At 40.8% G+C, this 26219-nt stretch overlaps 2 protein-coding genes across 4 annotated transcripts in view; both read left to right on the top strand.

The window, feature by feature from the left end:
* The first annotated feature begins 3546 nt into the window (after window positions 1-3546).
* On the top strand, window positions 3547-19977 carry agfg2 (ArfGAP with FG repeats 2). Of its 3 annotated transcripts, XM_028037699.1 has the most exons (14): window positions 3550-3923; window positions 5111-5204; window positions 7072-7187; window positions 9443-9587; window positions 9936-10056; window positions 10148-10252; window positions 12084-12116; window positions 14577-14822; window positions 16748-16820; window positions 16922-16965; window positions 17166-17258; window positions 18005-18124; window positions 18930-19000; window positions 19099-19977. In XM_028037699.1, the coding sequence occupies exons 1-14, from the start codon at window positions 3757-3759 to the stop codon at window positions 19144-19146; spliced, it is 1476 nt and encodes a 491-aa protein (XP_027893500.1). In that variant the 5' UTR covers window positions 3550-3756; the 3' UTR covers window positions 19147-19977. The 3 variants fall into 3 exon arrangements, with proteins under 3 accessions (XP_027893498.1, XP_027893499.1, XP_027893500.1); XM_028037697.1 differs by lacking the exons at window positions 18930-19000; window positions 19099-19977 and adding an exon at window positions 18568-18737 and having other exon boundaries at window positions 3547-3923; XM_028037698.1 differs by lacking the exons at window positions 12084-12116; window positions 18930-19000; window positions 19099-19977 and adding an exon at window positions 18568-18737 and having other exon boundaries at window positions 3547-3923.
* A 293-nt stretch (window positions 19978-20270) lies between these two features.
* The window catches only part of LOC114157029 (insulin receptor substrate 1-B), a 57170-nt gene continuing 51221 nt past the window's right edge, over window positions 20271-26219 (top strand). Inside the window, exon 1 of the mRNA XM_028037696.1 lies at window positions 20271-24103. Within this exon, the coding sequence (XP_027893497.1) occupies window positions 23755-24103 (349 nt within the window). The 5' untranslated portion in view covers window positions 20271-23754. The remainder of the gene's footprint in view (window positions 24104-26219) is intronic.

The following is a 26219-nucleotide window of genomic DNA, read 5'->3' as shown; positions in this document are numbered from 1 at the left end:
AAATTATGGTTTTGAATGGGTACAAAATGACAGGTTAGGCTGCAAAGAGCCGCATGTTCTCTACAGCAACTCCACCACTTTACATCTTACAAACCCACTAAACCTGACTCATAAAGAAGTTTGTAGCGTAAGGAGGAAATGTGTACTCGTTCCTGTATCTGATGTTTGGGTTTTAAACTCCTCAGTTTCACTGAGCTGTGAGCTTCTCACACACACACACACACACAAATACACACAGTGCTGGGTGTGTTTTCTTGTCCTGCGAGCTGCTCTGCTTTGTTGTTGCTTAAGTGCAAAAACCTGTTCACAGGTTTCCCACAATCAATGAATCAGTCTGTATGGAAGCACGTTGCTGCCTGAAACTAAAATAAATAAATACTACCTCAAAGCATGTGGAGGGAAATCAAAACCACTTCACTCATTTATTTGACAAGGGTGATATGGCTCACCACCCAGAGCGGCCTGTTGTCAAGGGATGGCAAGAGCGTTCAAAAAGAAATAAAAGCCTATCAATTATGTCTAGTGCGTTTTCTGTTGCCATTTCCAGTGAATATGGAGCGAATTTTGCTTCGAACTGTCGAAATTATGTAAGAACATGTGGTATCAGTTTTAAGATTCCAATTTGCCACTAAAACAAAGATTTATTTTGTTTTGTTTGTAGAAAGTAATAACCTGAATTAGGTTTTTATTTTTGGCATTAGTGGCTTTTGTCAAACAGTAAATAGGGAAGAATTACAAATTCTTTAAGACACAATCAATTTACTAATTGTACAACGTTTATGTGTAAAAACAAAAAGCAGGTATTATTTTTCCACATTAACAATAAAAACCCATTTAAAATCTTGTACAGTAGACCCCCGCCTATTCGTGTTTCAGATTTTTCTGTGGAACGTGACTTCAAATTATTTGAGGAAAATCCGCCTAGTTATGGGTTTTCTTGGAGAGCATAAAATATTCCACAGAAAGTGTCTTATGGGGAGCTTAAATGCCTGGACGTGATGCTACTTGTTGATGTTTGCAAAGTGACATTTAGTTTCCTTGTCACTGATGGACTATACCCCCGAGAGCGGAGATGAGGAAGAGCTTGGATCTCGGCTTCTGTGGTTTGGCTTCGACCATTTCCAGTATGCGTAATAAATGCATATTAAGGCACATTTGGTGTTTGAACTACAAACACACATTTATAAGCTTTTTTTTAAGAGAGGTCTTACATGACAAGTTATGTGGGTTGGTGGTTTAGCCAGAAAGTCTGCTGAAAACCCTAATGTTTGCTATCAGTGGTGGTTTTTGATAAGGGCCAGATGGGTAGTTGCTCAGCGTGCCATTAATTAAAAAAACAAACAAACAAAACATGTTTCCTATGGCTTCTGTAGTCAATGTGGCGTTAATGCACCTATGTCTTGAGGAGCTCTCTTTTTGTGGGAAGGGGAGTCCTCACGATATTAGTTCTGCAGATGACTCGTTGGACTGCTTGCCACTGCAAGCCATCCAGAAGCATGAATGCATGACATCAAAACCTCAAGCCTGCTGTTGAGCTGCAACCATCCCAGATAGCTTTATGCGGTTATATCGGCTGGTTATAGATCCACACCTGGTGGTCTTCTGAACACACAGGGCCTGCACAATATCCAAAATGTATGTATTTATTCATATTTTTCCTTCCACTTTACAAGGATGCACAATTTTTTGTTGGTGCATCACATGAGTTTGTGGCTGGAATGTGATAATTTGTGGAACAATAATATGACTGAGGGAATGATCCATTTATGGGCTTCTGTATCGATCTCATTGGTGTGGCTCCCCCTGCTGACCGCAGCCTAGCTTAGCAGGCTTCACAGGACTTGACTCATCTGAAAACAATGTGCAACGAATGCTTTTCTTGCATCACGTTTTCTTCTTGCAGCAGATGTTCTTGTTCTCTCGAAGTTTTGTCTGTCGCAGGTCAGATGTTAGCGACGCCTTCGCGGCTCGTCGGGGTAATGAAAGGGATTTTATTGTGTTCTGTGGAAAAACAAAGCTCTCTCGCATATTTCTTCTCAAACGTCACGGAAAGGGCGTAGTGTGTTCTTCTGTTACTAAGGTATTTGTAAACAAATGTAAAATAAACTAACAGTTCGTCCAGAATGAATCTTTACAAATGGAGACTATAACAGCGTTATACTATAATTTATGATCATCATAGGATTTTTTTCCCCTTTATTTTTACCCAAATAATGTTTGTTGGTCTCGTGGCCGCCTAAATAACCCCAGTTCCTTAAGTGAGGCATCTGAACACACTTTCGAGCGCGCGGCGGCGTCAACTGTTACGCAGCGACAACAATTCCAACATGTGTGCGTGCGTAAGTGACGCACTCAGAGCGCAAACAGCTGGGGCAAACAGTCTGGTCGCCCCCACAGATAAAAGACTTGTTGTTTTTAAATTCCGGAGTAAAACCTGGCCTCTGGACAGGTTCTTGTTTGTCTTTGACAGGAGATTCCCCAAAGCGCAAATCCAAGAAACAGGCCAGACATAATGTCTTACTTCACATCCGGCAGGATTTTCAAAGTAATAGACAATGATACATTTATTTGCATAGCGTTGCCATTTGAAGTCCGTTACAAGGAATGAAATCTCTGGCAAGAGTACACGTGTCATCAAAGTGCAAAGATACTGAAATAAAAGATAAAAGCAAATGAAATTGAGAGTAAAGTAATAAAAATAAAAAAATTAAAGTAATTATAGGTGCAAAAATAATTTCAAAATGGTCAGTGGAAAGTGAAGACAGGTGAGTAATGACTTAAATAGTACCAGCTTATGAAAATCTTCAGAAAAATTCTTAAAAATAAACATTAGCATAAAAAGGTGCTTAAATGGAAATACCACAGTTGCTGTAGCTTCCATGCTTCCATAGAGCTACCATTTTAATTTACACAGATAAAATCAAGCATAACAACCTTCACTGATAGACCTGACTATCAATAAGTGTCCTTATGACAAGAAATGGGACGCTTACTACCAGTTACCTTCTTTCAGTTGCAGTGATCACACTATCACATTTTCATTCAACTGGACAGGAAGTCGGCTGCAGGCCTTCATCCATTTCTTGCATTATTCCAGACTCCTTTTGGGTTTTGGAAATGTAATAAATTGTATTTTTTCCCTCTACACACTGTGGTTAACAGCTGTTGCATGTTTCCCACTGACATTGTTGGACCATGATTTACTATTATTTTCCTCAAATACTTAAAGCCGGAATGGCGTTAACATTGATGAACCCCGACAATGTTTACGATGTTGCTTTAAATAGGGGACGTGCGCTTCTGGACAAATAGCGACTGCCGATTGGTCAGTCGCTGACAAACCCCTAGAATGACCGACAGGTGGCCATGACAATTTCCCCATTTAGATAATATCACTACTAAACTCAAAAATTATTTTTTTAAAATATTTTTGACACGCAACCCGTTTATATTGGAACCCAATTTTGAAAGCGCCACCTGTTGTCTCATTTTATTCTGAAGTAACTATGTTGTACTTCCGGTGTGATTTCGTGGCCTCTTCTGTCCAACTTGACGCGTATCTCCTGCGTGTATGCGTGTGTGTGTGTGTGTCTGTGTGTAGCCTTGCTCCGGGGCTGAAGCCGCAGAAAAGCCTTCTCCATAATGCGGGGCGTGAGGCGCTCCGTGCAGTGATCGGAGTGGCTCCAGGGGGGAGGAGCAGGAGGTGTTTTCGTACCGCTTCCAGCCCGTGTCTGCTGGCACCGGCCAGATACAACCATGTCGAACCGAAAGCACCGGGACAACCAGGAGATCTGCTCCCGCAAGGTCCGAGAGCTGGCCCAGTCTGGAGTAAACAAACACTGCTTCGAGTGCAACCAGCCCGGGGTGACATACACGGATATCACGGTGGGCAGCTTCGTCTGCACGTCGTGCTCCGGAATGCTGTGAGTAACCGAGCCGTTTCTGCACATCTAGACCTAACAGACGCAGACGGAGCTGTGGAGTAAAACTAACCAGGCCTGAGATTGCACCGTGCAGCCGCCCAGGCTGTGCAGAGCAGGGTATTATTTTATATTTCCCCCTCCCTACATTAACAGGCGGGTGTCGGTGCAGCAGCCCTGTATGATGATGATGATGATGACGATGTGTGTGTGTGCGCACATTAATTTACGCAGTGTCTGCCTCTGTCTCTCCCTCTGCCTGTCCTCCCAGCAGCTTCATAAAACGACAGACCGCTAGTTGGTCATTTTCCAGCTTTTACACCGTCATGCCGCAGGTTTGATACACTCCTCTCTCTTTCCAGGATCCTCTCCAAATGTGGGCGTGAATGTGTGTGTAGTATCAGAGTTTGTTCTGCATGATCAGTCCCAGCACTCCACAGGAAGGCGGGTTGTTAGTTATTGCGCAATCTTGCACAGCAGTGTCCCACTTTGTGTCCCCCAGCATGGAGAAAGTAGGAGGCTCTGGTTACCGAAAATTTATGTCCCCTCTTTCTCTTTCTTTCTCACACATACACACCCGGACACCATTTCCCTTAACAAATCTGTCCCCCCCCCAAAAAATCCACAGTCACGTGTCGGATATTTCTCCTCCCACCTGCTATTTATCCGCCTACAGGTGCATCTGAGTGAATTGTGTTTTAAAAAGTTCATTTGTTTCAGTTATTGAATTCAAGGAAAAGTCATGGATCGATTAGTTGCTGTCATATTAACGGAAAGTTTAGTGGAAGGAAAAAAAAGGTGCACTGCCTTGAGAGGAGTATTATATATATGCTACAGCTGCTCAGTGGTACAAATTTCTCTTTTCCTTACTCGTGCATCCCTTTTTCCTTCCACTCAACTTTCCATCAACAGCCACAGCACTCTCTAAACATTCAGCTTCTTTACCTTTTGACTTCGCCTCTTGACTTTAGCAGTCATCTACAGTGAGGAATCATCAACTAACAGTTTGACTTTTCACTTTTTCGTATTGAATTACTGAAAGAGAGAAACTTTTTCACAACATACTAATTTATTGGGATGCACCTGTCAGCTGCCTCAGACATGCAGACTCACTTTAAATCCTCACTGTTTGCCTCTTTGATGTATGAATATATTTTTGTTACTTTTTCTATCTCTCCTCTACATCCCAGGAGAGGCCTCAACCCTCCCCACAGAGTCAAATCCATCTCCATGACAACTTTCTCCCAACAGGAAGTGGAATTCCTCCAGAACCATGGCAATGAGGTAAGTGACGCTCCGTCTTTTCAGTTCCTAATTGAGTTGCTTCTTGTTTCGTTGCCAGATGGAGCCAGTAGGTTGTTGGCTTAGTTGCCAGGTATTTGATTAGGGAACGAGAGTAAGAAGAGGTTTTGGAAAAAACATTTTTTTAAATAGTTTTGATGTAGAATATAAAATGATGCATGAGGTCATCAGTTGAATTAATCTCATAAGTTCTGTATAGATCCAAAAGAAAATGTTGTCCTAAATAAATCTGTGCAAGTCAAAAATTTTATTTATTTTTTTTTCCAAAAGTTTTTTTTCTAAAACTGAGCCGCTGCATGAAACAAATTGGAAATGAAAGATAAAAAGTTTTCACTGGCCTAAAGTGATTTTTTTTTCTTTGTTTGTTTTGAAAGTGTTTTTTTAAGCAAATAAGTTTGTGTCATTCTCAGTTTTTAGTTAATAATAATAATAATCTTAAACCAACTTAAATAGGAAACTCCAGCTGAGAAATTTATGAAAAATTTAAATAAGATTTTGCCTTCAGAACAGCAATTATTGCATTTTTCCTTTTTAGTATAATCTACATATTACAGGGAGATTCATTTATATGGTTTTACACCTGTTAGATAAGGACTAATATATTTTAAGTTAGTTATCATACATTTATGGGGTGGAGTAACCTGAGACATTTCTGATGTCTCATAGCGTTGTCTCATAGCCCCAATGGAGCAGGACAGACCTGCTCCATTGGGGCAGGTCTGTCCCCATGGAGACCTCACACGCAGTGAGACCCCAGAGGACCGGTCGCTCACCGCAGAGCATCCGTTCAGATCTGGCAGTTTCTGTTTGATTGACAGGAAGCTGTACAGTTACACAATTTTTCCTTTTTCAACACCCACAGCAACACTGGGCCGCTCACTGGTTCGTGAATTACCATCGTGAATTACTATTAAAGTAAGATTAGGCCGAAGGGCACAACGACCTGCCTAATTTCTTAAAGTGTTCATTTATTTAACTACCTATAAGTTCGGAATGCTATTAAATTAATTAGGACCTGAAATGTACGGAAAATGTTTACAGCTAGCGTCAGTTACTGAATCAAATTCTCAGACATTTAGTTGTTTATTTTTAGAGATTCATCTGTAAGCTGGCCAGAGATCAGCCAGGAAAAGCCTGATCAGTTCATCTCTGATTATTTATTCTCTGTTTTCTATTGGATCTGTTGCTATCATATTATAAAAGTGTCAAATATTTATCAGCTGTAAAATTCAGTTTGTTGAGCTGCAGTTACATCGCTATGACAACTACCACCCTTCAGCTGATCTGCTGCTTATTCCACAATCTCTTTAATAGGTCATTTTGCATAATCGTTGTTGATGATTTTCCACATATATTCAGCTGGATTCTAATGAAAATGAATGGAGAGTTCGTCACAGTGTGACTGTGGGAGCCTCGGGGATCGGTTGCATGACACAGACGATGAATGAAGCACATCAGGCATGACTGCGCACTGATCTGCTTGGTGGTAACCCAGATCTGCGTGTGTTTCCAAGTCGAGCTTCATGTGCACCCAAGCTGAAGTGCGGAGGGTCAAGATTGCTCCCGTCATCATCCTCTCAGTGATCTAACCACTCATGACTCACAGGCAGTGTTTATTTGCTGCACTCTGACTCCTGCACCAGATGAATCACTGAGGAATAAAAAATAAATATCTTCTTATTTTTGTAAAAGATCTCTTTCATTAAATGTAAATGAAACAAATAGGGATTATGGTCTAATTTTAAACTCCAGCAGTTAGAAATCAACCATTACTCCTATTCAAATCCAATTGAAATCAACACTGCCCTCTTTTTAATGTTGTCGACATGTAAAATGTGTGTGTGTTCAGGTTGGTCGAAGAACCTGGCTGTGCGTGTTTGACCCGAAGGCCGATGGCTGCCCCGACTTAAAGGATCCTCAGAAGTTCAAAGAGTTTCTTCAAGATAAATATGAGAAGAAAAAATGGTGATAACTTTTAAAATACCTTGTTTCAATCTTAAAATAGGTTGTTTCATTAATGCATTTTTTTTTAAACTACAAAAAAATGTTTGCTTTTAAGGCAGGAAACATTCCTATCTGCTGATCAAACGGCAGTATCTGTCAAAGGTTCTCTTCTTTATTTGGCTCAGACCCACAGGAAATAAACATGGCTTCCAGAGCTAACAATTATACAAGAAGCTAAAGCTGCACTCATTGTGATGGTCTGGCTGTTAACTATCTGCATTATCGATGGGAGAAACTGTGTTGTGTCCACACACACTGTGTTGTTACTTTGCTTAAATCCAAGATATCAGTTGATTACTGTTCCCAAAAAATGTTTCCTGTAGAGAGACTGTTTTGATGGCTGAGGAGATAACCATGCTGTGTTTACATCCACAGAGTTCACCCATATTTCCTGCATAGAAGGTTTATGTAGCATGGCTGCACATTCCTTCCTTTTTCTGTTTTACCAATTGGTTTCAATAAATCTTGAAGGTGACCTGCTATGCTTCTTTGGACATATTAGGATAGAGCAATACAAAACATGCTCATTATGTCTTTTTTGCACAAAATAATTCTTAAGAGACAATGAGATTTTAGTTTGCCCAGTTCTGTCTACTTTAAGCTTATTTCAGAAGGAGACATTTTAATGCATCTTGTCACTTTAAATCCAATTAGCTGCTGCTGGCCACGTCCCCCCCAACTCTCGCGCAAAATGGCGTCAAACAGTTGCGCAATTATATAACCGTACATCTTTGGAAAGAAGAAGAAAAGCCTCTGGCACAACTAACAAGAATGCAGCAAGTGGTTTCTGGACAACAAGTCAACAACAAAACAGTTTTTTTTCCCGAGCAGCCGCTGAACAACGCAAACAGCTCACCAACCGGGTTGCTAGCTAACAGGCTGGGCCTGGCGCGGGTTGCCAGGCAGCGGCGCAGGTGTACTTGGTTGGGCTCTTTGCACGTCGGCTTCCGTGTTCAGGGAAAAGCGGTTCAGTCCCTTCCGGTCATTTGCAATTCTAGCCCAAGGTAAAAATTAATGATACATCGATCCAAAGCCTCAACAAGTAAGTTGGAGAACGGTTTTAAGATGCACGCCTCTTCATAGATTCACAGACACGATGGTGAGTTTTACTTTCTTTAAACTTCGTGGCTAACATTAACTTTAGCTTATTCTAGTAGGTAATATTCTCGGACATTTTTCTTAGTAAATGACTGTGCCATTTAAGTATCTAAACATTCTACTGGATAATGTTATTTTTTTTTTTGTTTTTTAAATTATTTTGTACTTATTTTCAAGTATATATGTTTATTGTCGTTAGTGTCAAGCAGAGTACCGGGGTAGATTACGGTTCGGGCTTTTTGCTTCCACAGCATGAGGAAGCACAACAAACCCCATAGCTTAAAAGTAGGGCAGGTCTGGTGTCAGAGTTCTAGTTCAGTTGACTGTCCAGGTTCAAAGTTGCTGCTTTTAGAAAAATATGGCTGTGTTCCTTAATATCTCCGTGTTATTTCATTTTGTTACTTTTGCATGTTTTTTGGGAAGAGCTCAAATAGGATGGCGTTTACAGCAGTGTGCACAGGCGGATCAGTTTCTCGGCTGTCTGGCTGTGGTCTGCTCACTCATTCCCATGCACTCCTTTTTCAGGCTGAATACAGAAGTTATTCCATGGAAATAACACAAGGACAGAGGTTTCTCAGCTCCTTTATTTACCATCCGTCTCCCCCCGGTAGTTTCAGGCTGAAGAAGTCGATCCGGAGTGATCAGCATAGCAAAGGCTGCAAACCTTGCTATGCGGCGTTAGCTTTAACTGGTAGCGACGAATATTTACCGCCTTCTGAATTCAAGATCGTTTGGAAATCCATGAAAACTTAAAACCCCATTATTTTTGGAAGACAACAGTGTGCATAGTATTGCTTTATTTGCGTCTGAAATACGACTGTCTTTCCTAGCTGTCATGGCAACTCAAAGAGGAAGTAAGAAAGCCGCATTTCGCTCATGCGGATGTGACGTCAGCGCCGTAGGTGCAAAGAGCCCAACGGGGTTTTTAAAACATTTAATTTTCCATACACCAGAAAACGTACTTTTCTAATTGCTTGGTCTGTTTTTAGAAGCAGTTGAAATGGAACCGAAATGGAAGCACAAAAACGTTCAAAATGTGAATTTTTCATAACAAGCCCCCTTAATATTATCCTGTAACAAAGCGTACTAAAAGCCTGGTTCTCCCTGTCTTTTTACAGGCATTTTTCCAAAAGCAAAAACCGGAGGGACGTGGAAGGCCCCTGGAGTCCCGGCGTCCAAGCCGTGCCCTCTTCCCATGGTCCATTATCGAGCCAGGGCCCCTCCCATAACTTGCCACCTAATGCCAGATCTACGAGGCCACTGGTAAGAAGCAAGAGATACATTATGTGGATGGAGATGCTAATGGAGGATCAATAAAAGAAGGGAAATAAAGTGAGAGCAGAAGTAAAAACTGCATGAAAAAGAGGAAATGAAAGGAGGCAGGATATTCAGAGAGAGCAAAAAAAAAGAGAGGAGAACAGCAGGTGAAGAGATGACCTGAATTCACTTCAGTGCTGCAGCAGAGAGGCTGATAGTTTGGGCAGTCGGAGGGCCAGGTAGCCTCCACATCAAAGGCTAGACTTATGAATTATTGAGAAACGATGAAACAGACTCACCCCGTCTGCCTTTTCCATTTTTAACTCCTCTTTCTATTTATCTCTTTTCCACCAGTCACAGTCGCAGCTGCCATCATGGGATCGCGCTCCCACCATCTCGCCCGCTGACATGCGGACCGACGCGTTCACGGCCAGACCTTCGCGCTCACAGAGCTTTCGAGATCACCCTCTGAAAGGTTAGAGGTTGATCCCCTGTGGGAGGAATTCTTTTCTTTCTTGTTTGTGGTATTAGATTTTATCACGTGTTTGTTTTTTCTTATGATCTAGACTCCACACTGTGTGGCATAGAAAGACAGCGACCGGGATCCTTGTCGTCAGCACTGGGAGGTCAGAGCCACGGCCCCTCGTTCCCCGCCCTCCCAAGACCCTCAGGTGGGCTTTGGTCTCCCTCTACTTTAGAGAAACATAGATCAATGTAAGGCCGTTTGTTCAGGTTTTGAAAGTGAAGGAGAACACCTCATGCTATTAGAAAAAACTATTCACCTTTATTGTTTTATTCACAAGTGAGATTGTCTCCCCTACATCAGTATTTAAATATCTAAAATATTTGTGAAGTGTGGTTTTTCTTCTTTGTAATTGAAATGTGAAAATATAGACAAGCCGTGCTTGAAATGTTCATTCACACATTATACAGTCCCTTATAAAAGAACTCATTTATCTTGAGCTTTTTCACAATTTGTCATATTAAAACCACAAACTCCTGTGCATTTTAACAATAGGCTTTTATGCAATTTAGAGCTGTACTTTAGCAGAACCATTCGTATAAAACTGCTAACTCTACTGTTATCCCCATAATCGAATGCTAATACTAAGTGTTGCCACCTTTCAAATACTAAAATAAGTGCATTGTCTTTAACTTATGTAGTTTCTGAAATATAAGTAAGTATATTATCTCTACATAGTATACTTTTGGAAATCTAAATATTATATCTACAGACTATTCCTCTTTAAATTACCAAAATGTTAATGCCAGCATTAGCCTGTTAGCTAGTGCTAATGTTAACACCAATGTTGCTTGCGTTTGGAAAATGGAACAAGTATCGACGAGCCTTGCATTTATATGTAATAAATGCTAATATTAAAATTAAGGTTGCCATGTATAGAATATATTTTGGACAAAATTTCTACTTCTTAATATTTTTATTCTTTACTTAAATATCTTGAGAAGAAGAAATTGACAGAAAGGATATAGAGATTTTTTGTTTTGTTTACAGTGTATATGTAGCATCTCACTGCAGTAGATGTGGACACACACATCTACTGGTATATCCACACTCCACACCAGTAGATGGCGGTAATGCACATCAATACGTAGCTTGCTAACCGGCATAAAAAAAAGAAGGTTGCCATGTTCCACACTTAGAAAAAATTGTTATCTCTAGACAGTAAACGTGTTTATATTTTATAAAGTCGACAAAATTAACATTAGGATGTCTGCTAATGCTACTGTTAGCAGGCTAATGCAAAGATTTCACTGCTAGATAGTGATTTTGTTGAGTTTTTTTTTTAATGCCCAGGCACACTTAGGCAGCTCCCTTGGCACTTGTTAGGCAACTCATCCAGAGCCAGAAGATTTTTGAGATTTTTTAAGTGCATACCAAAGCCAGATCTGTGATCTTCAGCCTAAACTGTAAACATGTCAAAAACAAGTTATAAATTATAACATGAAAGACGAGACAAACTTTTGTGTCTTTAAGAGCTGCTCTGAAAAAAATGTATGTTGGGTATTAAACATGTTTAATTCTCTGATGGCTAAACCCAGAAATTTTGAGAAGCTAAAGCTTTTGTTGATGCGGTGGCCTAATGGAAAAGTGTAACATTGAAAATTGTATCGTGGAATTTACAGTCAGTGCCATGATAACATTTCAGGCTACAAGGGGTTTTCTGGACTGAGTATTGTTAAAGATGCAAAAACAGCTGCTTAGCGTAACATAGCAAACGAGTGAACATTTTGAACACAGCTATAATGTCGGCGCCACGCTGTTTCTCACAATCATCCTTGTATATTCTCTCTGATTTTTGTTGTTTCATCACGTTGCCACACTGGGTTTGCTTTTCATGAATCTCAAAACCAAGCAGGCTGCTCAGCTGTCAACAGGAAGCAGCAGGAAAGATATGGTGATCTAACATGAGTGACGTTTTCCTTTTTCTTCTCTCTCTCTGTCTATCTGATGTTTCTTCGCTCTTTCCTTCAACCTCGTAGCCAGTAGCTCGTTCAAAAACCACTTCACTTTAGGTAAGACTCATTGCTTTTCGAGTTTGTGCTGAGTGGCTGGAATCGATAAGTACTTCCTCTGTGTATCATTTATAATAGATGCCTTATCTGTGGATGTGTCAGTGCTGGCCGCGCCTTACATGCATGTAAATTTACAACAAACTGCATTTTTTTTATTACAAACTTTAATGTATTTTTTGTAATTGACCATCACAAAGTTGTGGTTAATTGGAAAGTAGAAGGAAAATGACACATGGTTTTCAAAATCTATTATGATTGAAAATATTGGAGTTTGTTTTCAGACTCCAAGACTCCACTAAATAATCTTTTTCTGCAATTAGGGCTGCAAATTGGATCCAAGTGATTATTTTTACCTTTTTTTGGGGGGCATATCAGTGTAACGGGAGCAAAATACTACAATTGCATACCAGGGTCATTGTAGATAGAACAAAGGAGGAGTAATTTCCACTAAAAAACACAACTCTTAGGACTTTTCTAGAAAAAAGTGGAAATTTCCGAGCTTGAAATGTCAAAGATTTGCTAGAAAAGTCAAAATTTCTATAATTTTCTCACAAATATTTCACTTTTGGAGCTCGAAAATTTCCTCTTTTTTTCTAGAAATTTTCAAAGATTCATCTAACAATTACTGAGTTTTATCTTGCAAATTTTTACCTTTTGGAGCTCAGAAATGTACTTGTTTTTTGGCAAAATTTTCCTTCTATGTACAATGGCACTAATACATCATCGTAGAATACAAACGCACGCCACACTTTCCAGATTGTTTTGTGAGATAAATTTGAAAACTGTGTACTATTTTACTTCGTAATTATTCGCCTTGTGTTGATTTTTTTCCCCCCCATTAAACTGTATTGCAGTTTGTTGTTGTATTAAACTTCAAAAAGGCTCCAGTGTTAGAAATACGCTTAAAAGGCGCTGTATGTTACAGCAGATGAGCAAAATCTCCTCACTGCTTTCACCCATCTAAATCACTGCAGACAGGCATCACCTACTGAAATTGGGGTCAGTAATTTTCTTCATCAGTCAGGTTTGCCACTTCAAAAGCTGAGGTCTGAGGCCTGGGAGGGTCAAGGAGACACATTTACTCAGAGGGAATAGAACGAGCTTAAAGCAGGGCTATTTTTGGGCTGCGCCTCCCTCTGCTGCGGCCTTCGTCAGCACAAGGCCGCTGATATTTCGCACCGCGCTGCCGCCGAAGCTCTCGAAAACTATGTGGGGCGCAGCTGTAATCCCATTCCAAACAAGTATTCTTAGAAGTTCGGGTATGCCTGCAGAGATAGGGCCTAGCCAACACTTCACAAACGCCCTTCGCAAATGACATCGGAGCCCAGAAACATGCGGCATGGGTGATGCATGCCTTGAATCAGTGGATTATCGGAATCAGGTCAAGTCTGGTCTCTGTCTCTGGCTCATCAGCTGACAGGGGGGGAGGATGGATTCACCTTTTCGTCTCCATGCTAGCAAAAGCTGATACCCAGCATGCTTTGCTGCTAGCTGCTGCTCACTACATGGAGGCTATTCTTAGGCTCTAACTGTTGTTTTTAAAAATCTTGTCGCCCTTTCTGCTGTGCTTTTTTTTTAAGTTTAAAGCTTAAAACTTATAACTGATTTATTCCACATTCCTCATGCACAAAGCTAACGCTGCCACCGATTATCTTCAGAGCATGAAAATAATGTTAACTTGGCGTGAGATTGTTTTTCTCTGCTTGACGTTTATGTACAACGAGCCGAGAGCGCATCAGTTAAAAGAAAGATATTTAAAAGAAAGCCGCAGGGTTTAAAAAGATCAATTATTTCAGAAAAACAACAGCGGAAAGAGTCAAAACAACGCATTGGAATTTAGTCCTAGTGTATCAAAACAGCACAGTTCTTAAAACCCAACTTCCAAATACAGACAAAAATGGAAAAGCGTGTGGAAATCTAAGTACAGCCCATGCTTCCTTAGCTTTTGCAGATATTAATTTCTCCACATCTCAATTAGGCTGCAGTCTGGACTTTGATTAGACCATTGCAGGACCACATTCTTTTCCATTACAGCCAAACATTTCTACTTTGTTCTGACCTGCTCAGAGCACAATCATCAGAAATCTTGAGGCTAATTGAGGCAAAACTTTGCAAACCGAAGTCATGATGCTATTTTCTTTTTCCACTCTGGCATTGTGTTGAACCACACCTGTTCACCACAGACCAGGAAGCATGTCCAACTCCTGCTGGTCATACTTGTTGATCATCAATTAATTTAGTCCAATTAAAGCTGCAGGGGTGTACTTATATTTTCTGACAATTCATGAAATCTATATTTTTATAGACTGTGTAGGTGTTGCTAATGTAAAACTTTCTAGAAGTCATATTGGTGTCTAGTTTTGAAATATTTCCACAGTCAGTCTATTGTTCCCACAGCAGGTTTTTAGAGCTCCAAAGGTCGTAGTTCATCATCATTAGCTGTTGTTTTCTCTCCCTCAGGTCGTACAGTGTCAGTCTCAGGAGTCACAGGGCCCTTCAGAGCCTTCCCAAAGTCTCTAAGCGTGGATTTCGGAGGTCTAAACCATCCTCAGCAGCAGAACCTCCCACAGTCTCTGTCCCAGCCGCAGCAGCAGCCGGTCAGCGTCAGCCAGACGACGCCACCGGTCAGCGCTTCCAGCAACCGGGACAAGTACGCTGCCGTTTCGCAGCTGGACAGTGTCTTTTCTGAAACATCTTCAGCTGCAGGTATCCAATGTTTGTCGCTCGCTGCTTAGTAATCTTTCGAAAGCCCAAATAAACAGAAACGGATCGTAGTTAAACTTTGATGAAGAGGTCAAAGTCCAAAGAAGCATTTTGGGTGACCCTCTACCAGCAACTTTATTAAAGAAATGCTAAGGATTCTGGCTCATTTGAGGACAAATATAAATCCTTTATCTGGCAGGATTCCCTGCACACTCTTGAATTATTAGTAAAAGTCGTAACATTCAGGTCTGTGTGGGAAATAGAAACAATTTTGGGGGGTTGTCCAAAGGTTCTGAATTACTGGAAAGATGTTAATAAAGTAAATCAACTCACTTTCAAAACTCTCATTCCTGGTGATTTTAATATAATGTATCTACGATACAAACCTCCACAACTTAAGGGAACAGATGAAAATCTGTGTGATGTTCTTTTGGCATCAGGGAAGAAAAGAAAAACGAAAAGACGGACGGTACAACGTGAACCCACTGTTAGGGAACGGAATGAGAGGCGGCCATGGTTGTTTAGTTTAACTTCCCTTTGGGATCAATAAAGTTTTCTGAATTGAATTGGAATTGAATAAACAGAATGGGGGAAAAATAAGACATTTGCTGTTAATCTACAGATGGATATTTTTATTTAACTCTGGGAGAAGTGGTAGAGATATGCCAGAAAGTGTACATTCAATTTTATTTGAAGTAAATAAGGAGCTACTTAAAGCATGAAAATGCTCCTAAATCAACTGCAAATGATCTACTTTTTTAAAAGGAGAAAAACACAAGATGGAGACAACATGAAACATTTGTTTATCTTTTGCTCTGCCTATTTTCTTTTCTGGATTGATTTGTGGCTATAAAGTGGTGATTGTGTCTTTGTGTTTCTACCAGGCCTGTCACGATAACAAAGTTTGCTGGATGATAAATTGTCCCAGAACTTATTGTGATTGTTGTTTCGAGAACATTTCCAAGTAATATAATAGGAATAATGGCATAAAATGCAAGAACACATTCTCAAAGAACAGAAACAACAATAAAATAAATTATGAATACTATTATGAAGAAATTATGAAGATTATCTTTAAAAAAAAAAATAGGGATACTTGAGACAAAAACACCACAGGCTGAAAACGTTTGTCATTCAGTTTTTGGACAAAAGAGAAAAACGATAAATCAAGCAAAAGAAAATTACCTGGTTTCTTTTCCTTGATCATGCGATTTAATTGATTTATTGTTTATCGTGACAGGCCTATCTACCAATGGGGAGAAGACTAAAAAAATAAAACAAGTTAAAAAACAGGAAAACACTTCTTCCCCCGGTCCTGTAGCTGTAGTAATAGTCTGGGTTTTGACTCTGACTCTGACACAGAGGCAGTGTAAGGAGTGCGTGTGATCCAGATTTTGATGGCCAGCTCAGCGTAGTTGCGTAACACCGTTACTCTCCAAATGCCAAGACTCGCAGTAGCTGAATTATGCTCATTGTGTTTACTCCAGATTCTGCGCAGTCGGGTTCAAAGGACCCTGTTGACTCGTTTTAAAGCGATCGGCCGTGTTTGTCTAAATACCAAGCTGGCTGCTTTAATGGATGTGAGGAGCCCTGGGGCTTTCCGCAAGAAGCCTTGCTGTTGTTGCTGTTGTTGTTTTCCAGCTTCATCACAGCCTTCTCTGTCTGGCAGGAAGAGCTCTTTATTGATTTTGTGCTTCAGCTCTCTTTGATCCATAAACTCAGAATTTTTTTTTTCCTTTTCTAATTCGGTTAATTCTTGTTTTCCCCCAATGACTTACACACTGCAGCACCACAGTTTGAGCCCTTTATCAGAGTTTTACTCATGTTTTAAGGTAATAGTAGTACTTTTATCTTTTAGAACAGGGTTAATGACGGGCCTGAGGTCATATCATGATGGGGGTTTTTCTCTGTGAAATGCTTGCTTGCAGCTCCACCTAGTGGCCCTCTGCAGTACAGCGCTATCTTTGGCAGCAGGCTGTCGTCCAGCTCCACTCCTGCCAGGTATGAAGAGAAAAGAAGCTTTTATTTCAACGCAGTCAGGCTTGGATCGATTCATGAGTATTTTTATTTCTTTTTATCTTCTTCTGCTCCTCCGCCCCCAGCTCCCCTGGAGTCGATGCTGTATCCAGCTCCCAAAGTTTTGGAAGTGAGTACAGAGCACAGACCGCCTTGATCCAGCCCCGCGCTGCATTTACATTCAGCCCCTTTCATCCTGAAGGAGCCGTCCAACACCACCACTCATTACGCTGAGACTTAGAGTCAATCTGAATAGGCAGGAATTTGCCCTGTTAACCCGACGCATGGTGAATTATCTCCCCACTCCCCTTTTCTCCTTGTGTGTCTCAGATTTCCCAAACCCATTCAGCTCCAGCGCCGGGTCGGCTTCCCAGCAGCCTGTTGCCCTCTCCCCCAGTAACCCCTTCAGCAGCGCCTCAGGAGGTAAGCCTCATGCCTTGCAGGAGCTGTAAGATTTTTTTTTTCCACATTTTGTCAGTAAGAAAGCACTCAGAGTTCAGAGTCTGGCTGCCTGGAGGCAAACAGTACAGAAATGAGGGCTGCTTTAAAACGTCACTCTACTGTAGGCAGAGTTGGGTTGTAACTAGTCACACTGTAACTTTTTGGCAAAATTTACTTTTAGGAATATTTTTCTGCACTGTACTTACTCTTTATCATGAAGTATTGCTACTCTGGATACTCTATCCACTGTGAGAAACTTCACTGAATGAAGAATAAGCTTGTTTTAAGCATAGATTTGCCACACACACACACACACACAAAGACACACACGTGCAATTTTTGTTAAAGTTTCATAAGTCACTTCCTGGACGGCTACTTTTTACTTTTACTTGAGTGAAAATATGTTGAAGTAGTGCTACTCTTGGGGTTTGGATACTCTCACTGCATGCCGTTGTCCCTATAAAGCAATTAAGATCCAGATTTTTCTTTTTTGGTATCAACCCATAATCAGATTTTTAAGTTTTTATTAAAATTTTGTAATAAAACAGACAGAATAGCGACACATGTCTGCGTTGTCAGCACCAGTAACCCAGTAAGGCGTTACTTTGGCGTCTCCACACTCCTCTTGCTTCTTTGTTCAACATAGAAATGAAAAGTGGAAGCAGCTCTGTGCCGTCTCCTCTTCACCTGAGTAATGATGTCTTTTCCCTCTGATTTCTTCCCTCCAGCTGACTCCAGCGCGTTTCTCACTTCGCCCACCTCTGTTTTCCCTCCGTCTGCTTCCTTCCCGGCTCCTGCCACCCAGAATGCATTTCACCACGAGTCAGTCACCAATCAAGAAACCAACGGTGAGGTTTTGCTTTATTTGCTGTAGTATCATGTCTTATGTGCCGAGAGGACCATGAAATTAAACCTTTAATCAGGGAAATATTGTTGTTTTGTCATAAAAACACAAACTTTGCAAAGAAAAGGTCTTAAAATATGTTTTTGTTTCCTTGAATGGCTCAGAGTTGAGGAGGAAACAATGTATTTCCTCAATATAATGAATAATAAAGAGAAGAAAAACATAATGAGCTCATTAGTTATTCAATAATATTGTATATTTATGCCGCTCAAAATTGTTCATACCCTTGAACGATTTAAAGTTGTTTTCATTCAAGTTTCTTCCCATATGAGGAATGAGAGGCATTGCCTAAACATTAATTAAAGAACAATAATAAATAATAAAAATTGACTTGTTTGTCTCATAAAACCCCAATAAAAACATCTAAGTCTCTGGTTTTTACTGCAGACCAGACCAGAATACGATCCATTCAGTATTTCGTCATTCACCAACCGGTACCCAGAGGTCAGCAGGTCAGAAACACCCGCAGACGCAGCCAGTGCACTGAAAAAAGATTCAGCTCAAACCTTTTAAAAAAAAGCTGTGTTAATTGGTCAAATTAAGGTAATCAAAGTTAATTTATTAAGTTGTAAACAAACATAAACAAAGTGAGTTCGATCAACTTCATTTAATTTCTTGTGACTAATTAACATATTTTTTTTAAAGTTGGCGCGGCATTGTTTTTTGTTTTGTTTTTGTTTTCAGTGTGTCTGGATGCAGCTCCTGTTTGGGTCTAGTTTCACCCATCATGTTTCTGTCTCCTGCTGCAGGTTTCGCCTCGTTCCCCGAGCCTGACTCTCAGCCCAAAGTCCCTCGGCCCATGTCTGTGAACCCGTTCACGGTGAGTTCGCTGCCCGGAGAGCCAGTGGGGAATGCGGCTTGCTCTGTCTAGGAGGCGTTCTTGCTGCTGTTTCTCACTCTGCCTCTCTCGTTCTGCAGGGGAATGTTTACCCAAGTCGGGGGACATCGAAAAATCCCTTCATCTGACCCTCCTCCCCCCCGCCTCTTCTCCATCTCCTCATCCCACACCTCTCCTCACTTCGCTGGGAACCGAGGGAGGAGTGAACTTGAGGAGCTGCTGCCATTTCAAAGCCTCTGGAGTATTTCCACCCGGTCAGGGAGGGGCGGACCCTCCTCCATCGCGCCCTCCCTGCCTCCTTCTCTCCTCTGTGTCTGTGTTTACGTGTTTGTGGAGGAAAGAAAAATAACAGAAAAGGGTGTGAATGTAACAATGAAACTGTATGTATGTGTGTGTGTGTGTGTCATAGGATGTTTTTCTGTGACAGTAGATGCCACCTCAGGGCTCTGTGGGAGTCACGAGTGAACAATGCCTCTTTAATTTTACCCACAAACTATATCACACACACACATGTTGCTGCTGCTGCTGCTATTGTGCTTTCATCTCCTGCTTATAAGTGCAAAAAAAAATATACATATAAATCTATAAAAGCAACACACACCCCTGCAAAAGCAGCCCACCGGTAAGAACGTCCTCTGCTTTAAAATCTTTGAATCTCAGCTGGTGGAACAGAGACTTTGACTTGTCATCGCAAATGCCCTGCAAATAATTTTGAACAGCCTTAACAACCTCTTGATGCACGTGAATTAGCGTCTCAAGAAAAGACGAGCGTGTGTGTGTGTGTGTGGAACATGTTTGCATTTCTCACTTTTTTTAAAAAATTCCTGGTCAAAGTATTGATTAGTGATTATCAGTGTTTTTCACTCTCAGGCTGCATGCGCTTATAGGGCTAAAAGGAGATGCTACTGAATGTAAAAGCAAATTTCAGAGAGAGAAAAAAAAAAGAGAGACATAAAATATGTATAAAAAGTTCACAGCTTCATTTTACTGGACCAAAATGCTTTTTGTTTCTTTTAATTGAGGTAAAGGTTATTTCTTTTATTTTGCCAAAAAGAACAAAAAAAGTAAGAGTTTCATGTATTAACCTCTTTGTAACGACACGTATTCATGTTCATAAAATCCAATTCTTAATATAGTGAGGCTTTTTCTGTGTTTCTGACCATTTTATTCGCACATAATGGAAACATCTTCACCACTTCAGAATGACTCGAAATCTGAAAATTCATCCGATCATCCGATGGTAGAAAAGGCCTTTTTACGGGTATTATAATAAAGTTTTGTTATTACGTTCACACAGCTGACATTACAGTGAAAAATGACTGGGAACTCTGGAACATTGAGCTAAGAAAGTTTACAACAGTCATGGTGAAATTAAAAAGCCCCCCTCCCTCCTGTTGTTTAGCAGTACCTTTTGCTAAAAAACAGGGGGCGGTAGACTGTTATTTTATGTTTGCCCTCCTGCACAAGGTTACTTTAGGATGCATATTGCATAACAGCATGCATACTGCATAAGCATGCAGCACGAAGATGGTTCCCGTTTTGGGTGTTTTAAAATATTCATTTAAATCTAAAAGATTTTAATGCACTTTTCCTTTCTCTCCCCCCCCCCAATATTTAATAAAAACAAAGGACTGGAGATTCCACTGGGTGTAGAGACGATTTTAAACAGAGAAAACAGTCAAATGTCTGATTTTTCAATTTAATACAGCAACATAATCCAAATGAAGAATAGAAATAACAGCTCCTAAAGATGTCTAAAGTTGACCCTTGATTTTGCTACTGTCTGGAGAATTTCTGCTGATTTAATCACTGTTCTTTGGACAGAGTTGCTGAATCTGCAGAGGTCATGCGTCAATATATCCACATTTCAACAGGAGACAGATAGGGACTGCTTTTTTTTATTATTATTTAAACAATAAATAGACCAGGATGGACCTCCTGGAAGCGCCAAGGCTGAAATCTTACGCCACAGTGGAGAGGAGAAGGGATGCTGCCTTCACGTGCTGTGGGAATCTTTAGGAGCTAGAGATGGACATGCGAAAACACAAACAAAATAGGAAGATGTTGGTTAGAATACTGTTGTAAATAATTATATATGAGCTTATTTATAAATACATAATAAGAGTTTTATATTATCAGCACTAATTTAGAGTCTGGTGTTATTTTTTTCAGTTTATTGTGAGGTGCCAGGGTCAAATTGACGGAAAAAAAAAAACAACAAAACTATAGGGACATTCACCCCACCGAGCAAAATTGTCACAACATTGCAGTCTACACACTACAATTATTTTTGGCAAAATCCCTTTAAAATAACTTTCAAACTGTTCTGATTTGTGTAATGAGAGAAACAAAGCAGAAAAGTTTGGATATCAGCACCAAATATTTTTGGTTTGAATAGTCGCCTATTTTCATATAACAGGTACAGGTATTGTATATCTACACCTGTTATGCACACTTTTGCATAACAGGTTAATTTAATGAAAAACATAATAAGATTGTGCATTTAATTTTTTGATGATATGTGCAAATATATTAGACTAGTTATAGATCTTCCAACATCCATGTCCAATAAAAAAAATGCAAGTTTGCATCATTAGTCCATGATCAGTGCTATTGAGTAAAAAACGTATTTATTTTTCTTTGTCTTTGTCTTTAGTCCGTTTCTTCAATAACTGTTTTCATCGTTTTATATTTCTGCATTCTTCCCCTTTAGTTGTTTAAGTTCTCCCTTCCCAGGTGAGACTGATTAGTTCTTTAGTTGTCAGAACTGCGGTGAAGCTCCTGAACGCACCGTGTTCTAGAGTACTATGGAGGAGAGTTTAGTGAAGGGAATTCCGGTTCTTTTTTAAGATCCCAATGGTTTGGCTCAACTCGAATCTCCCGAACGGCTCTTTACTTCACATCTCCTCTAAATTTCACATATGTCAATGTTCTTATAGTTATTTAGTATGTGTCCATACCTGCTGCAAATGTAAAACACTAATAACACTCCAAGCATAAATGATGTTATATAAATTCTAAAATAGCTATCATTTTAAACCAATAGCGAATGATACAAAATAAGGTCAAATCTCACTCCCTAGTGTTGCCTCCATAATTACTCCTTCTTCGTTCATTGTAGCACATCTAAGAGAAATAGGTAGAGTGGATAAAATATCCATATGAACCCATTAAGAAGGAAAGTACATGACGAACTGTCAATAGTTTGTGTTATGCAAATTTTGGCAATGGCCTTTTGAGGTTTGCTCTCTCTGTGGGGGGTACCAATGCTTGTCTGCTGGACCCTCACAATGCGGAATAAAAAAATGCAAAGTGAAATTAAATGTTACCATAACTCATTTCATCCAAGTATCTTCAAAGAGTTGCGATGGTTGGTGATGTTATGGCCAAGAAGGATCTCAGGTAGCAGTCAGTCTTGCAAAGTATCTGAGGAGGCCTCTGACTGAAGACTGTTGTATGACAATCTAATGAGAGTTATGGTTTGCTAGCAACTCAATGTCCAGGCAGTTGAGATGATATTACGCAGTGACATGTAATTGGAAAGCAGAGCTAATCCACTCATTTGTTTTTTGTCATTCCTCTTTAAATCTCTGTCTGGCTGTGTGGTCAGAAAACCATTGGAGTAGGGGATAATCATTACCCATCATGTTCAACAAAAGGGATGGTTTGAACTTTCTCCTTCTCTCTCTGAAGCCTCTTTCCAACTTCTGGGATTTCAGGTGATGCCGATGCTAATCAGCTGCTCCCATTTGTAAAAACAACACACTGTTGTCCCGGTTACACGCCATAACAACTGTCTGAAAGCAAAAAACGTAAAACCATAAAACCTTCTAGATGCACAGCATTAAAACCAGAGGGAATAATAATCCAAACAAGCAATGCCTCAACAAAAACAGTTACCCACGTAAGTCCAAAATGCTCGACTATGAGCTGGACTACATTCTAGAAAATGCTTCAAATATTGTGTAATCAGTTGACATGAGTTTCAGCTTTTGAGTCAAATTACTGAAATTAAACGATTTAAAAAAAAGATATTCGAATTGTTACATCCCCGAGCTTAGGTTGTGTTGGGATAATTTTTTCTCTTCGTGACATTAGGAACGAAGTAGAACGTTCGCGGAGATGAGCCGGCACGTCGAATCGGCTCGGTCACGGACTCCTCTCAAAGTGAGCGACTGTGCGGCTCCACGGTAGCAGCTCCGCTTCGCACTTCCAGCCGCCAGAGAGCCGAGCTGAGCAGAGCAGGGCCGCCGGGGGTGGGAGGACAGACGCCTGGGCTCCGTGCGCTGTGATGTGCAGCAGATGGGATTAACCCGCTCAGACAGCTCTGGGAAACGCTGATAGTAGTAGCGGTAGTAGTGGAGGAGAGCAGGGAGGTGGCGGAGGAGGGGGGGAGCCCCGCGTAAAAGCTGCGCCGCACGTGGAAAACTTGCGCTGTTCCGTCCCTTGGAGAGAAAACAAGCTTCCAAAAAAAAACAGACGCCAACAAACAGACCCGGGTCCAGACTCGCAGCAGCCGTCCGGATCGACCTCTAGCACTCCTCGCGCACATGCCTGCTGTGTTGATGTGGAGGAGAGGGGGTCAGCGGACCGGGGAGCATGTTTGAATCATCTCGCTGAAAGTTGCAGGGGAAACCCAATTCCAGCTGACCATCTCGCTTGCTTTTCTTTTTTTGTTGTTGTTTAGTTTTTTTTTTTCTTTTTTGTTGTTTTGCTTTGGTGGAAACCTAAACTCGATGGAGGGCCAAGCGGGCGAGCTGCACGGCAACGAGGACGTGCGCAAGAGCGGCTACCTCCGCAAGCAGAAGTCCATGCACCGGCGCTACTTCGTGCTGCGCGCCGCCTCGGAGCGCGGTCCGGCCCGCCTGGAGTACTACGAGAGCGAGAAGAAGTTCCGCGGCAAGGCCCCCGTCCCGAAGAAGGCGGTGGCGCTGGAGACGTGCTTCAACATCAACAAGCGGGCCGACTCCAAGAACAAGCACATGATCGTGCTGTACACCCGGGCGGAGAGCTTCGTCGTGGCCGCGGAGAACGAGGAGGACCAGGACGAGTGGTTCCAGGCCATGGTGGAGCTGCAGTGCAAAAGTAAGCCGCAAACACGCTCCCCGAGACCCCACGCTCAGGCACTGGGATGGTGGATGAGGAGAAACGTGGCAGTGGCTGCAGTGGCGCTCTGCAGGGCAGCTCGGGACATGTTTCATTGGTGTTTTGGGGTAACAAGAGGGGATTGTTTAAAAGCCATTCACAGCTTGACTAGACAAGTTAGTCTGCGTGGCGTGGCGTGGGTTCCCACCCTCTCTGACCTTTTAAAAAAGTGTTTATAAACATTGTTGTGCTCGATTTTAGAAACCCAGCGCAGTTTAAAGAGGTGGCTGGATTTGCCTGAACACATGTCCTCTTAGTATGGAGACCCAAAAGGGCCACAGTCTACATAAATAAAAATAAAAAAAACAACTGATGGAATGAATGAGTCATTCATTTCTAAAGCTGCTTTCACAGACAGGCGGTTAAAATCTAAATATTAGCTGTATTTATGTGAACAAAGCGCGCTGTTTCTACTCTAGCTTTTATCGCCATGCATGTAAATATATTGGGAACACTACTCCAAATGAAAAAGGCTGCTCAAGATAGTGTTTGCTTTCATTTCTGCGCAAAATTCAAACATCTACCATAGAAATGTTTGCAGGTTTAACTCATCTATGTCTCGTTGAACTAATATTTAGCTCATTATAACTACTGCTTCTGATAAACAACATGTTTTCCAATAGATTAATGCTACTTAACACTAATTATGTCAGGATGCCGGATGCTGTTGCTGCGTTACCTGAAGACCTCTTCAACACCTGACATTTTTTTCTCAAACGGGACTTTGCAGGGATCTGTTAACGACAGCTTGGCTACACACTGGCATGTCCTGATAATTACTGTCTTTACAAGTAGCTGTAGACGTTCTTTGGTCCGTCTAATCAGTCTAGCTCTTCTTTGTTCCATTGGAGTGAAAGTTTCCCGTTTTCTTGCACATCTTTCTGCTTTTAGTTTCCATTTTGAAGGATTTAAGGTCATTTTAGCTATTAATTTCTGCGTTTCATTATATGTTTCCGACTTTTCAATAGTCTTCTTAATACAAGTACGCTGTATTTTCATCCTTGGATTAAAGCCAGAGTTTTGACACCTGTTTTTATAGAATGAATTACCTCACTAATTGCCCTTTAAGCTGTTATTATTACGAACAACTCCCTGTTGATTGTTCTGGTTGACGATGCTGGACTGCTAATATTTTAAACACAACTACGGTCATAAAACGCTGTTCAAGATGAGATACCATAAGTCATAAAAATCCAAATTACAGGACATAAAAATATAAAATATGTGAAGAAAATCAATAAAACCATAAAAGAAGAAAAAAGTACAGGAACAGGCATAAGAAGTTAAATATTATCAAATGGTAATTTTAGTACAAACTCTTAACACTTGACCTAATAAATGGATCTTTAACTGTTTTTCTTAGGAATACATATAAATAAAATTACCCTCCAGTTATGAGCGCCGACCTTGGCGAATGGACAGAAGCAACCAGTTGCTTGGCGAATGTGTGAGCATATTTCAGGCGGGGCTCTTACCATTTTCTGTTTTTCTGGCGTTCAGATAAGTTATCAGCCTTTTATCAGAGTGAGGCAGTAGATCAAGGCAGATAGCTTCATCACACTGGTCTGGTTTAAAAGACTAGTACAACTGTACATGGCAGACATATAATTGTTAAGCAAATACTGGTTAATGTCTGAAAGAGAATGTAAATAAAATGAAAAATAACAGTGGACCAAACGTTGAGCCTTGGGGATCCCCGCAGGATAAAGAAGCTTTCGCAGTTGCTAGCTTTTACTCCTATCTTTTAAATATATTACTTCAGTGTGTGAATAATTAATTCAAAAAGCAGAAACAATTGAGATTTATGTTTTAAAAATCATCGTTGTTGAATTGTGAAGTTATTTTAGCTGTTCCCCTTCCCAGTGGGCGGAGCTAATGCGGCTGTCATGAAGCCGCATTAGTGAAGTGGAGTCGGTGTGCAGGTTAACCAATCGGATGTTCCACTATCCACATTTATCGTTTCATTGATTCACTGCAGCCAAAGGACCAGAAAATATAAATATTTTTACTAAAATAATGACATATGCATTCATCACATTATGACAAAAAAGAGTCA

Source organism: Xiphophorus couchianus, chromosome 14 (genome assembly GCF_001444195.1).
Source record: "Xiphophorus couchianus chromosome 14, X_couchianus-1.0, whole genome shotgun sequence".
Lineage (NCBI taxonomy): Eukaryota > Metazoa > Chordata > Actinopteri > Cyprinodontiformes > Poeciliidae > Xiphophorus > Xiphophorus couchianus.
Note: the sequence above shows the minus strand (reverse complement) of the source record. Positions and strands in the feature narration are given on the sequence as shown.

Bases quoted from the DNA above. Each gene is read 5' to 3' on its own strand.
- agfg2 (XM_028037697.1), top strand. From the start codon at position 3,757: ATGTCGAACCGAAAGCACCGGGACAACCAGGAGATCTGCTCCCGCAAG. The intron at 16,821-16,921 runs GTATGAAGAGAA...CTCCGCCCCCAG, and splicing joins TCCAGCTCCACTCCTGCCAG to CTCCCCTGGAGTCGATGCTG. The intron at 17,259-18,004 runs GTAAGCCTCATG...TCTTCCCTCCAG, and splicing joins CTTCAGCAGCGCCTCAGGAG to CTGACTCCAGCGCGTTTCTC.